This window comes from Gigantopelta aegis, chromosome 6, assembly GCF_016097555.1.
Source record: "Gigantopelta aegis isolate Gae_Host chromosome 6, Gae_host_genome, whole genome shotgun sequence".
Classification (NCBI taxonomy): Eukaryota; Metazoa; Mollusca; class Gastropoda; order Neomphalida; family Peltospiridae; genus Gigantopelta; species Gigantopelta aegis.
The window spans coordinates 11,372,402-11,384,652 of record NC_054704.1 but is presented as its reverse complement, the minus strand read 5'-3'; the positions used below and the strand labels follow the sequence as shown (position 1 = coordinate 11,384,652).

The following is a 12,251-nucleotide window of genomic DNA, read 5'->3' as shown; positions in this document are numbered from 1 at the left end:
GACAAATTAAAAATCACATAATCAGACTTTATCTTTAAAATATTGTCTCCTGGGCAACAAACTCCAGACAATGAATCTCTTTATGATGATGGTCTAGTTAATAGTAAGCAGGATTCAACAAATCTACTAGCCCTCAGTCCTGGCAAGTGAATTTTTTTTTATCTGGGCCTGTTCCACAAAGCAATCTTAGCCCTAAGATCACCTAAGTGTATAATGATTATATACACTTAAGGTGATCTTAGCACTAAGATCGCTTCATGGAACGAGGCCCTGGGCCTGGCTAGTTGATTTTATCAACTGTACTATAAGACATAGGGCACTAGCCAAAGTTTCTGCGAGGGCTAGGGACTTTCTCAAACACTGGTCGAACACTGTACATCAAGGTTCAATTCACTCTGCCTATCTTGCTCTGACGATTCACAATAGGTTAGAGTGCCACTGGAGCAGGTTTTAAAAGTGATTGTTTCTCTCCTGCTCCTGTGACTCACCTGCTGATAAATAAAATTTATAGACGCACAAAGAACGAAACTAGATGTTAACGGCAACAAGACTTTATATACAACTGTTGAACACAATGAGCTGCAGACAACACGCAGCACTACGTAACCACGGTAACAAGTGTCTATTATATACATCATATCACACTATACACATTGTCCTGCATCTCAACTGGGTATGGCCCTACACTGTAAGTGAGCTGACGTCCAGTCCACTCTCTTGGATTACCTTTCAAACAGTCGAACGCCACTGTTCAGCGGCATCCGTTAAAAATATATGTACGTCCACTTGTTCACAAATAAATATAGCCTATTTTATATAAAATAGATGGGCAACTCTTTCACCCCTAAAATGTACAAATCGGAATCCCCAGTTCATTTGTGTGGGTGAATCCAAAGTGGTCCATAGGGGTGAAAAAGTCAACTTGTAATACACTGACAATAAATATGTGCCACAAACATGTTCCAAGGGAGAAAGAGAGAAAAAAAAAAGATTGACATGGGAGGGAAGGATAGGAGACGAGGCAAACACTTTTATCGTAAAACGTCGATCTTCAACACAAACATGATCATATTTTATATGTATATAATTTTAAGTATCTATTTAAGCACTGAACAATAACAAATTTAAAATACTTTCAACTTTAAACCAAACTTTAAATTCTGATACTTATACTATCTAATAAGTATTTACAGCTAAATACATACCTAAATGCTTGCTAAAATGAAACGCTGATGTTAAAATAATTTACAGTAAAAAAAAAAAACAGATAAAGTTTTCAGAAGTCTTAGTGTTTAAACATGATAGGAAGAGAAGACGTTTTGAAAAATTAAAAAATAATAATAAAAACTAACAATTTGGCAGTGTACAGCTAAAAATGGCACAGTGTCAAAACATGATTTATGTAAACATAAAAAAAAATCAGCTTATTAGTTTGATATAAATAAATTTGTTTCACATGATTAATAAAGAAAAAACCACCTTGACTATTAAAAAACTAAGACAGATGAGTTGCAAAATGATTAAAACCAAATATTTACTTGGTCATGAAACATCTACTAGATTCAGTAACAAATGCTGTGAACTAACGAGGCAAGAATCCAACAGATGCAGACAGTAACAATATAGATCCATTAAAACATATCGTCTAAACAGTGATTGTATATGCCTTGCACTGATTGCCACTAGCGGCTTTGGCCTGTTCCCTGAATTGGCGCAAAAAAAAAAAAAAAAAATCAAAAAAAATCTTATGACATTTCGTTCCTCTGGTTGAACTTGCTGATGTGAACCAATACATTTCCATCAAGAAAAAATTAGAAATATTTCATTGCAGACATATATTTTTCGGTTGGAAACTGTGACAAAAGAAAAATAATAACATTAAGATACAGTCGTATATCCATGCTTGAATTATAATTTTAATCACAATTCCAATTCCAGTAAGAAAACGTATTCCGAATCACATTTTAAAACTCATTAATTTCACAGAACTGAACTCTGCTTCCTATGGCCGTTCTTCCAGAATTTCCACCGATTTTAATGCAAGCTGGACAGAATCAGCGAATCGATGTTCCATTCCTGCACCAAGTAGCACATGATCACAAAAACATGCTATCTGTTCCTGCTTTCAGCTGTCATATATATCTATAATATATACATGTGTGTGTATATATATATGTATATATATATATATATAATATATCCAGAACGAAAGACATAAAACCTCAGATTCTATACAAATGCTCAATATACCATATAAATTCCTTATTCACAACAGCAAACTCTGATAAGTTTGAACCCGCATAAATAAAAGATGCCAACGTGTTAACCACGATGCACCCGAAAAAAAAGTCTCCTAGTTATGCACTAGAGCTGTCCGATTCGATCAAAAGCCGGCGTGTCTGCGAGTGTTTGGAAACGGTTCGACTGTCCGGGGGTTTCCGCGTGCACTGACAGCCTTTCTTGCGACACCTGTTGTAGCACGAGGTGCAGCCCCGCAAGCAGCCCTTGGCTGGCCAATAGCACCACAGGCACGGCAGGCACAACGCCATGATGGCCATGCATGTCCACCGTTTGACGCAGTGCGGCGTGTCGTCACTGCAGCACGCACACGGGTCCTCGTAGCACGAGTTTGCGTCCTCGTCCTGGCCGCAGTGGTAGAACACAGTCTTCACACAGCAGAAGCACGTGCAGCACTCGACGGCCTTCTCGGCACTCACCTCGCACCGGTCGCCGCACAGCCACTTGGAGGGCAGGTCCCGCGGCTCCGTGCATGCGCCACACCGACACTTGCCGCAGTTCGCGCAGATGATCGAGTCGCCGTGATTGTCGTCCTCGATGGGCTCCTTCTTGAGGGGTGGCGACGCAGAGTTGGGCTGCGTCGCGATTATCGTAGTGTTCAGCGTCGGCCTCCTGCTGGCTGGCAGACACACGCGCACGTGAGCAGGTACCGTCTGTGGGCTCCCCCCTCCTCCCCCCACAGACAGAGACACATTCTTCAGGGGAGGGATGCTCTGGGGCCTCAAGCTGTCGACGTATTCATTCTGGGCGCGAGGACCGGGCCGAACCTGCCCCAGGGTGACAACAGCCTGTTGACTTTGATCGGGCAATGGAAAAGGTCGTAATGAACTTCTCATTACCCCAATGGCGTCCCGATCCAGGGGCATAGTCCTAGGACACCAGAAACTTCAAACTTATCCATAATTCATCAGGATCTGCAAAATATAGAGAAATAAAGGTTAGCAAGAGCACTTTTCATATTCAAAATAGTAATCTACCAACATTGTTTTAATCATGGTTTGCTTTATTTAACGACAGCACTAGAGCATATTGATTAATTAATCATCGGCTATTGAATGTCTTGTCTTAATCAGATCAAAGCACGTGAGCAGACAAACCAGAATGAATGCTCAAGTTCAGTGCTTCACAATGCTTTGCCCTGATCAAGCAATTCAGCCAATCAGATTATATTTCAACATAAGTCTAGACTAGACTCTAAGTCACCATATTATTTTATTTCAACCAATCAAAAAATCAGATTATTTTTCTGCTGACCATCAAGGAAGGAAGTTATCTACTGATTACCATTTCCTGTCTGCTGAGAACATTTGCAAACACTTTTCTTGAAAGGAAATGGATTTATTACACCAAAAAATAGAAACATATGTTTAACAGATGTTTGGGCCACATGTGCTACACACATGTCAATGACAGCCAAAACATACTGTACATATGTGGCAGGGTGGGAGTTTTTTTTACTGTAATATAGTTATTCCAAACGATATCAATAATAATGTGAAGACCAGTTGAGAACCCTAAAACAGATATATTTGTATTTATAGCCAAAATACAAGTATCTAAAAACTTATACAAACTATCACAGCATGAACAATGGTAGATTTGATACAAGCATTTGCTAAAATACTAAGTCTTCAATCCACGGTAATGAAGTTAAGTAATGTTGGACCAATTAGTACACTGTATTAGGATGGATGAGCAGGACATGTTTATGGGAATCCAGTTCCCTTCTATAAGTAAATCTTAAAAACAAAATAAGCATCTCAGTGTTTGAGATTAACGGTATCCCGATATCCCGGGGATACCAGAATTTAATTATGGATACCAGACTTCAAGAACCCAGTATCCCATCGGAATACCATATAATGTTCTTGGGTTTTTAATCATGCGTTTTTATTTTTCACTGAAACAATGAAAGTCGTCCTTTACTGGTGAAGTTAAGTAACAGTTTTTTCAAGCTTGTGCCCAGTCTAATCATATGCCATAACAATATCTCCCCCAACTCGTACCCAGTCTAATGCTACACTGGAGCAATAGCGGCATAGCAATGGACTGGGAACCGCTAAGTCGCTATTGTTTTTGTTGAATGTTTTCTCCCTTCAAATTTTATTTGAGATATTGGTTCCACATTTGCAGAAAATTGATACAGGTAGTAATGTCAGAAACACTTATAGATTACTGCTAAATATTAATTTATGTCAGTATTACTCGAAAATAGATGCAGCAAATCTTTTGGCCGATTCCGTTTGATTGCGAATTTCATGAATTCCGCGATTTCGATTGCGGTGTAGCAATAGACTGGAAAGGAAAAGAAAGAAATGTTTTATTTAACGACGCACTCAACACATTTTATTTACAGTTATATGGCGTCAGACATATGGTTAAGGACCACACAGATTTTGAGAGGAAACCCGCTGTCGCCACTACATGGGCTACTCTTTCCGATTAGCAGCAAGGGATCTTTTATTTGCTCTTCCCACAGGCAGGATAGCACAAACCATGGCCTTTGTTGAACCAGTTATGGATCACTGGTTGGTGCAAGTGGTTTACACCTACCTATTGAGCCTTGTGGAGCACTCACTCAGGGTTTGGAGTCGGTATCTGGATTAAAAATCCCATGCCTCGACTGGGATCAGAACCCAGTACCTACCAGCCTGTAGACCGATGGCCTAACCACGACGCCACCGAGGCCGGTAGACTGGGAAGGAGAAGTGTCGTCCAAGTTTGTTACGATGTTATTTATGAATTTCATTTGAGTAGGATACTAAATTCTCAGTTGAGATTTTGAAATGTTAGTATACAACTGGGATACTGCCCAAAAATTTTAATCTCAAACACTGCATCTATATGTAGTCTGACATTCAATGTTTGTGCAGCATCTATTAGTATTAAACAATGTCGTGCTCAAATAATAATCACTCATGTTTTAACATTAAAATTGTAATTTTTATAAACACCAATAAAAACATGAAATGAACTAATTGAAAAACATAATGTGAACTGTAACAATGTTTGGTAAGTTGGTATGACTACATCACACGAGTTAACTGAATTTACTGTGAAAGCAGATGATGTGTACTAGTATTTTTAAGGTAAGACAGTGCAAGTTTGTAAAAACAGAACAAAAACCTCAGATGTGTGGAAGGGCATGTAAACAACCACCCCCCATAAAAAACCCAAAATATGACAGGTTTTAAAACTGCAGTTTTGAGTACATTTTATTACATGTATTTAACCCTTTTGAAAAGACCATCTAAATTAATCATCTTACAGTTACATATAGCATATCATGTTACTACATTTTGATACTGTGGTTATGTGGAGAGGTTGCCTGTAACACCCGTATCGAACTGACTCAATAAACACGATATCAAAACATAGCAACGTGATATTTTAAAAACATTTAATCATGCAACCAATTTCAATGTATTATTTTTCCTGTTTTTCTGTAAAAATAAACACAAGTTTAATCCTGATAAAAAGAAGAGCTATGTCACAGGCTTTTGAGCATTCTACATCACTGCTATTTACGTTACTACTTGCCAGTGACCATGTGATGTCAAGACACTATTCTAATATAAACATTCTTTGCAGGACGCTACCACTTTTCTTATTTAAATATTAAATTCAAAACGCTAGCTCATTCTGAATGGGGTGGAGAAGGAATAATTGAAAAATAAAGGTATTCTAAAGTTACAGAAAATGTAAAAAGTTATATTTATTTCTGGAAATGGATGTTTTAGCAATGACTGAGCAACCAAACCAGTCTTTCACAGAATACATTTCCTAGTGACCTGATAACCCACTGTCATGGGCAGAATTAATTTCCTAGTGACCTGATAACCCACTGTCATGGGCAGAATTAATTTCCTAGTGACCTGATAACCCACTGTCATGGGCAGAATTAATTTCCTAGTGACCTGATAACCCACTGTCATGGGCAGAATTAATTTCCTAGTGACCTGATAACCCACTGTCATGGGCAGAATTAATTTCCTAGTGACCTGATAACACATACCAAAGTTATCATGCTAGCAGCAAAGCCATTATCAGACAGTGACATAATAATACTCTGAATTAACAGATAAGGTTTATCAAGACACAGGAAGCATGTTGCATGATAAAAATCATTCTTTAATAGCATTTGGCTATACTTGGCATTGCCATACATGTATGTCACACAAGTTACTGGGCTTACTCCAGGGGTTTTTAAATTAGCCAAGTTCAATTTTTTTTTTTTTAACCCAATTTGAAATGTTTCAGCCAGAATGATCACAACAAATACTAAATACTATTATTTAAAGTGAATTTATAAAAGGAAATGAAAGTTACAAATGTACTTTTTCAGTTTTGAAAAAAAACGGAATTATTTGGGGGGTCACAGAAATGTCAGTGCAAAGGCAATTGATTAAACATTGTTTTTGACCCTCCTACTTTCACCTACAACCCTATTTTATATTTAATTAGCAGCTTACAGGGAAAAAACCCACTTAGACCATGACATTAGATTCATCAAGATTCCCTGAGATGTTTGTTTATCTAGTGTAATTAACAACTCAGTTACTCAAGACAAGTAATAAACTAAAAGGCTACAAGTATATATATATATACAAGTAATGCATTCACTAGGGTATATTATAATTAAATACCATTGTAAATCAACTTGTCCTATATTTACTTTATTAAATATGCTCCTCTATGCTGTTGTGGAATGGTCCCAATGTAAAGAAGTTATGTTCTGTGAAGTCAACACTAAACTAATTTCATATGTCTGCATATGGTTATGTCCAATTTGGTTCTGAAGGTCTGGAAATAATTTTGTGTGGTGTCTTTCAAATGATCTCTTGGGTATATCTACTATTAATTCGTTACTGTTCTTGTTTATTATTCATGTACCATGACATTTTTACACAATATAGTCAAACCCACCTAAACTAGATATTCATGGGCCAACTTGAGCCCCAAGTCAAAAACAAAAAGTGGTTTCCATGGGTATTCAGTTTACATGGCTTTGGGTTGAGCTAAAAACATTTGTTGCATGCAGCTGTTTTATTATTTAAAAAAAAAAAAAAAAAAAAAAAAAAAAAAAAAAAAAAAAATATATATATATATATGTATATTAAAAGATAAATAAAAAATGCTTTACAAAATTAATTTATACTGGTCTGGACTTATTTACAGGCGTTTACAGAGCTGTAAATATAGGTCATATGCGAGGGTCATCTGTTCACACCTAGTCGTTCAATTAAAATATTTTGTCAGATATTATGCAGTCATAGTTTAAATACCATCATATTAGTGAATTGGCGAACGGCTGGCGTGAGCATAGAGTTATGTTTGTTTGTTTAATAAAACCAATAGAGCACATCGCTTAATTAATCATTGGCTACTAGATGTCAAACATTTGATAATTCTGATATATAGTCTTCAGATGAACGTTGCTGCTACATTTATTCCATTAGCAGCAAGGGTTCTTTCAAAAGCACTTTCCCGCAGACAGAATAGCACACACCACAGTCTTTGATATACCAGTTGTGGTGCACTGGTTGGGATGGGAAAACACAAATCAGAGAATTGGTCAACTGAGGTAGATCAAGCACCTCGGGCGAACACTCTACCAACTGAGCTAAATCAAAAAAAACACAAATTCTGCAGAATTAAATGTTTCAATAATTTTATTCAGTGTCACCGATAGTTGCATCCATAAGATATTCATCTCAATGCAGGATTTAAACAAAAATAATTAAAAAATTCAACTAAAATAAAATATTCAATTAAAATTTAAATTTCATTAATTCTTTTATTTTTATCCTCTGCATTGTGATGAACATCCATAGGTGCAACTATAAACTAAGTTTCACTGATCTAGGTGTTAGTCTGTAAACTCTAATGCAGTGACTGCCGTTTATAAAATCTTCAGGAGCTGAAAAAAGCTGCCCTGAAATTAATTTTTTTGCTAGAGTGATTGCTCTCCTCAGAAATTAGCATAACTTAATTGTTAAAATATAAATGTCACCAAACTGATAATCATATATAACAATAAAATTAATATCTGTTCATGTTTAACTGTCATTTATCATAATACTTTTGATGTCAGGTGTAAAAGTACACGACGAATTTGGCAAACCCTAATTTCTGCCCCCTGACACAAACATTTGAAAGTAAAACCTATAATTAAATATAACAAGGAATTACTAGTAAGTAAACAAGTAAATAAACATAGCAATACTGTTTTATTTTGACATTAGTTACAATTAATTTGCCAGATTGTTACAAAAGCAACACATCTCGCCCGCCCGTTCTGCAAATTCGTGATAATTCGGAAAGCCTCGGCTGATTACAAACAGAAATAGGCCGAAGTATTCCAAATGATCAGAATATTCCGATAGACAGTACGACTTCCACTTACATACATCCAATGAAAACAGCTGATACATGTAATATTAAGGGGAAATGATACTATCGTATGCAGCGCCAATATATTTGGCAGCGGTAGACTCGTTAACTAGCAGAACGACAGTGGCGTGACGTAACAAAATACTGTCCGTCTATATAGCCATAGTATGCTTTTAGTTTTCAAAATATGTTTTTTCATATAAAATGTTTGTTTGTGTCAACGTAGGAAAAAAAAGAAAACAGTTTTGGCAGAAACAGACGATGTTCTGTGAAATTAAATAAAATTCCACAAAATATTGTATGATTTAAGCATATTGTGGTGTACTTCCATGTTAGTCCTAAAATGGACAATCACAGGACTCTCATTTTGGCTTCGTATTCAATAAAATATCACACATCTTAGTGTAATTTATTTGACTAGTTCATCACATTTGACAGGCAGGTTATTTTATGACATCAGTTTCAGTAGACACAGATATGTGGGAATAATCCCCCGCCCCCGCCCATTCTCCACCCCGACCCAGTCCCACCCAAACCCAGTGATGTGTTTTGGATCGGCTTGCTAGTATGGTTTTTAAATGTCTACAAAAGCTGTCTTGTTTAACGCAACTTGAAGACATTAATATGTAAAGGGATACTAGACCTTAATGTATACACATATTTAAAAAAAAAAAACCCCTGCATTTCCAAGTGAGTATTATAAATTTAATGGCGGTATAAAACACTGTATAATTAATTCTTTTTTTAATTCTTTTCACATACACTTTTATCAACATTCATAGGCCTGTACAACCATAAACCACATTTCATTGACCTAAAACTTATAGTTTGTGAGACACTGATCTAAACATAAAACTTCAATGCTAAACTTTAGCGCGAAAACTGCCGCTGTTGCTGTCATCAGAATATATCTCGCCCTATTACTTGATGAAGGCAAGATTTTAAAAATGGGCCCATTAGTTTTGTTTTACTTAGGAGTTACCAGGTTATATATTAAACAGGAAGCAGCATAAATATTTTATGTGTATTCATCCCTTTGCATGTTATTATATACAATGTAAGTGAATATTTACAAACATGGCAAAGGGGTTACTAGGACAACACACCACCCACACCAATCCACCCACACATGTATGCAAGGTCACAGACATTACATTGTATTCAATAAATGTATTAAAAGTAATCACAACATGATTTGGTTGGATTTGCTGTATTGAAATTAGATACAAATGTTATTATGTGTATAACAATGATTCACATTGGTCCCCCCCCCCCTTACCCCCCCACCCCCCACCCCAACACACACTCACTGCATACTGGTACATCTTCATCTATATGTCCAAAAAAAAAAAATCATCTTTAATCTATTTTTATTATAATACTACTAATAATTTTTTTCTGAAAAGGTGGATGGGATATATTACATACACTATGATATTACAAAAATAAAATCACCAAAAGTGTTGTCAGAAAACTGAAAAAAGACTAGACAGTGCTGGCAGTACTATAACATTGTACTAAAAAGCCTGCCAAAACTAGTTCACACAGTTTAACAACTGAACAAGGAAACCCAAAACACATGTACTGTAATGTATTGATTTAACTTTCTATATCTACCAAAATGATTATTAAATTTTTTTTTAAAAGAAAAAAAAAAAAAAGAAGAAAAAAAGAAAAGAAAAAGAAGATTATTTAGACAAATAATTTCCTGACTTGATACCCATTAAACTGTTTGGTGTTTAGGACAGTAATGTATTTTCTGACTGAAAAACTTGGAAACCCTAATATTCCAAATAAAGGAAGAGGTCCTAGACCGGGGCCCAATACAATGAGTAAAACATTCACAGCAAGGTCAATGTCATAGTTCCCTGTGTTTATTGGAGGGTGATGGCTTAATAGCACATAAAAACATTTTATACTAAAGTAAAACATGCACAGCAAGGTCAATGTCATAGTTCTGTGTGTTTATTGGAGGGTGATGGCTTAATAGCACATAAAAACATTTTATACTCAAGTTAGTTTGTTTTTGTTTAACACTACCACTAAAGCAGATTCATTTTATTAATCATCGACTATTGGATGTCATCAGGTAAATTGCTATATTTTTCAATTTCCAGCAAGATGTTTTTATATACACTTCCCCAAGACAGGACAGCACATACCAGTCTTTGAAAATCCAGTCCGATTGTTTTTCTTTCAACAAAGTTAGTTTGTTTTGTTTTAATGACACCACTAGAGCACATTGATTTATTTTGAAATAGTTTTAGAGGAAACCTGTTACGTTTTTCCATTAGTAGCAAGAGATCTTTTACATGCACCACCTCAGACAGGATAGCACATACCATGGCCTTTGGTATACCAATCGTGATGCATTGGTTGAAACGAAATATAGCCCACCAAAAAACACTAACGGGATCGATCCCAGACTGACCACGCATTAAGCGAGTTCCTTATCTCTGGGCCATTATGTCCCGCTCACTATGCAAGTACCCCAAGGCTAGTAATTCAAAGGTCATGGTATGTGCTGTCCTGTCTGTGGGAAAATGCATAGAAAAGATTCCTTGCTAATGGAAAAATTTAGCAGGTTTCCTCTAAGACAATATGTCAGGGTTATCAAGCATTTGATAATTAATACATCAATGAGTGTTGTCATTAAATAAAACAAAAGTTCTTTTATAACTTATTTCCTGGGTACCACTTTGACATTATTAGAAATACTGTGAATTCTGAGTAACAACTGCCTCTTGCTCTCTACCGGCCTCGGTGGCGTCGTGGCAGGCCAACGGTCTACAGGCTGGTAGGTACTGGGTTCGGATCCCAGTCAAGGCATAGAATTTTTAATCCAGATACCGACTCCAAACCCTGAGTGCTCCGCAAGGCTCAATGGGTAGGTGTAAACCACTTGCACCGACCAGTGATCCATAACTGGTTCAACAAAGGCCATGGTTTGTGCTATCCTGCCTGTGGGAAGCGCAAATAAAAGATCCCTTGCTGCCTGTCATAAAAGAGTAGCCTATGTGGCGACAGGTTTCCTCTAAAAAAATCTGTGTGGTCCTTAACCATATGTCTGACGCCATATAACCGTAAATAAAATGTGTTGAGTGCGTCGTTAAATAAAACACTTCTTTCTTTCTTGCTCTCTTGTCAATTTTGAGTCTTGACGTTACAGAATTTTAACATGGAAACACTAAAAATATAACTGATCTGGATAGGATACAGGCTGCGACACACCAAATACAGATGCCAAACCGAATCAATCTGTTTCAGCCTCAATTCACATATGTGCAGCAAGACTTAATCATCAATGAGTAGGTCACAGACACAGACTCTGAGTCTCACTAACCACTAACCTGGACATTAAATGGATAAAAACACAAAAATAAACTGAATTAATGAATTTTGTAAGTGGTATTTGAAATCGGATTGATCCGCATTCTTCCTATTGAGTGGAGGTGTGTCAATGCCTGAAAAGAATGCAGATCACTATGTATTATTCCGCATTGAACAAAACTGTATCTGGTGCGTCAAGACTATTATACTTTTTATTTGTCAATGTTTTC

General features: G+C 36.5%; 1 protein-coding gene across 6 annotated transcripts in view; it reads right to left on the bottom strand.

Annotated features, from left to right (window-relative positions):
* Positions 1 to 535: 535 nt before the first annotated feature.
* Positions 536 to 12,251, bottom strand: part of LOC121375153 (protein sprouty homolog 2-like) — a 30,624-nt gene continuing 18,908 nt past the window's right edge. For 5 of the 6 annotated variants that reach the window (XM_041502420.1, XM_041502421.1, XM_041502419.1 and 2 more), the window contains one exon: positions 536 to 3,212. In XM_041502420.1, coding sequence (XP_041358354.1) covers positions 2,358 to 3,164 — 807 coding nt within the window. In that variant the 5' untranslated portion in view covers positions 3,165 to 3,212 and the 3' untranslated portion in view covers positions 536 to 2,357. Of the gene's footprint in view, positions 3,213 to 4,503; positions 4,527 to 12,251 lie in introns of those variants that run through there. The other variant, XM_041502423.1, reaches the window with a different exon arrangement.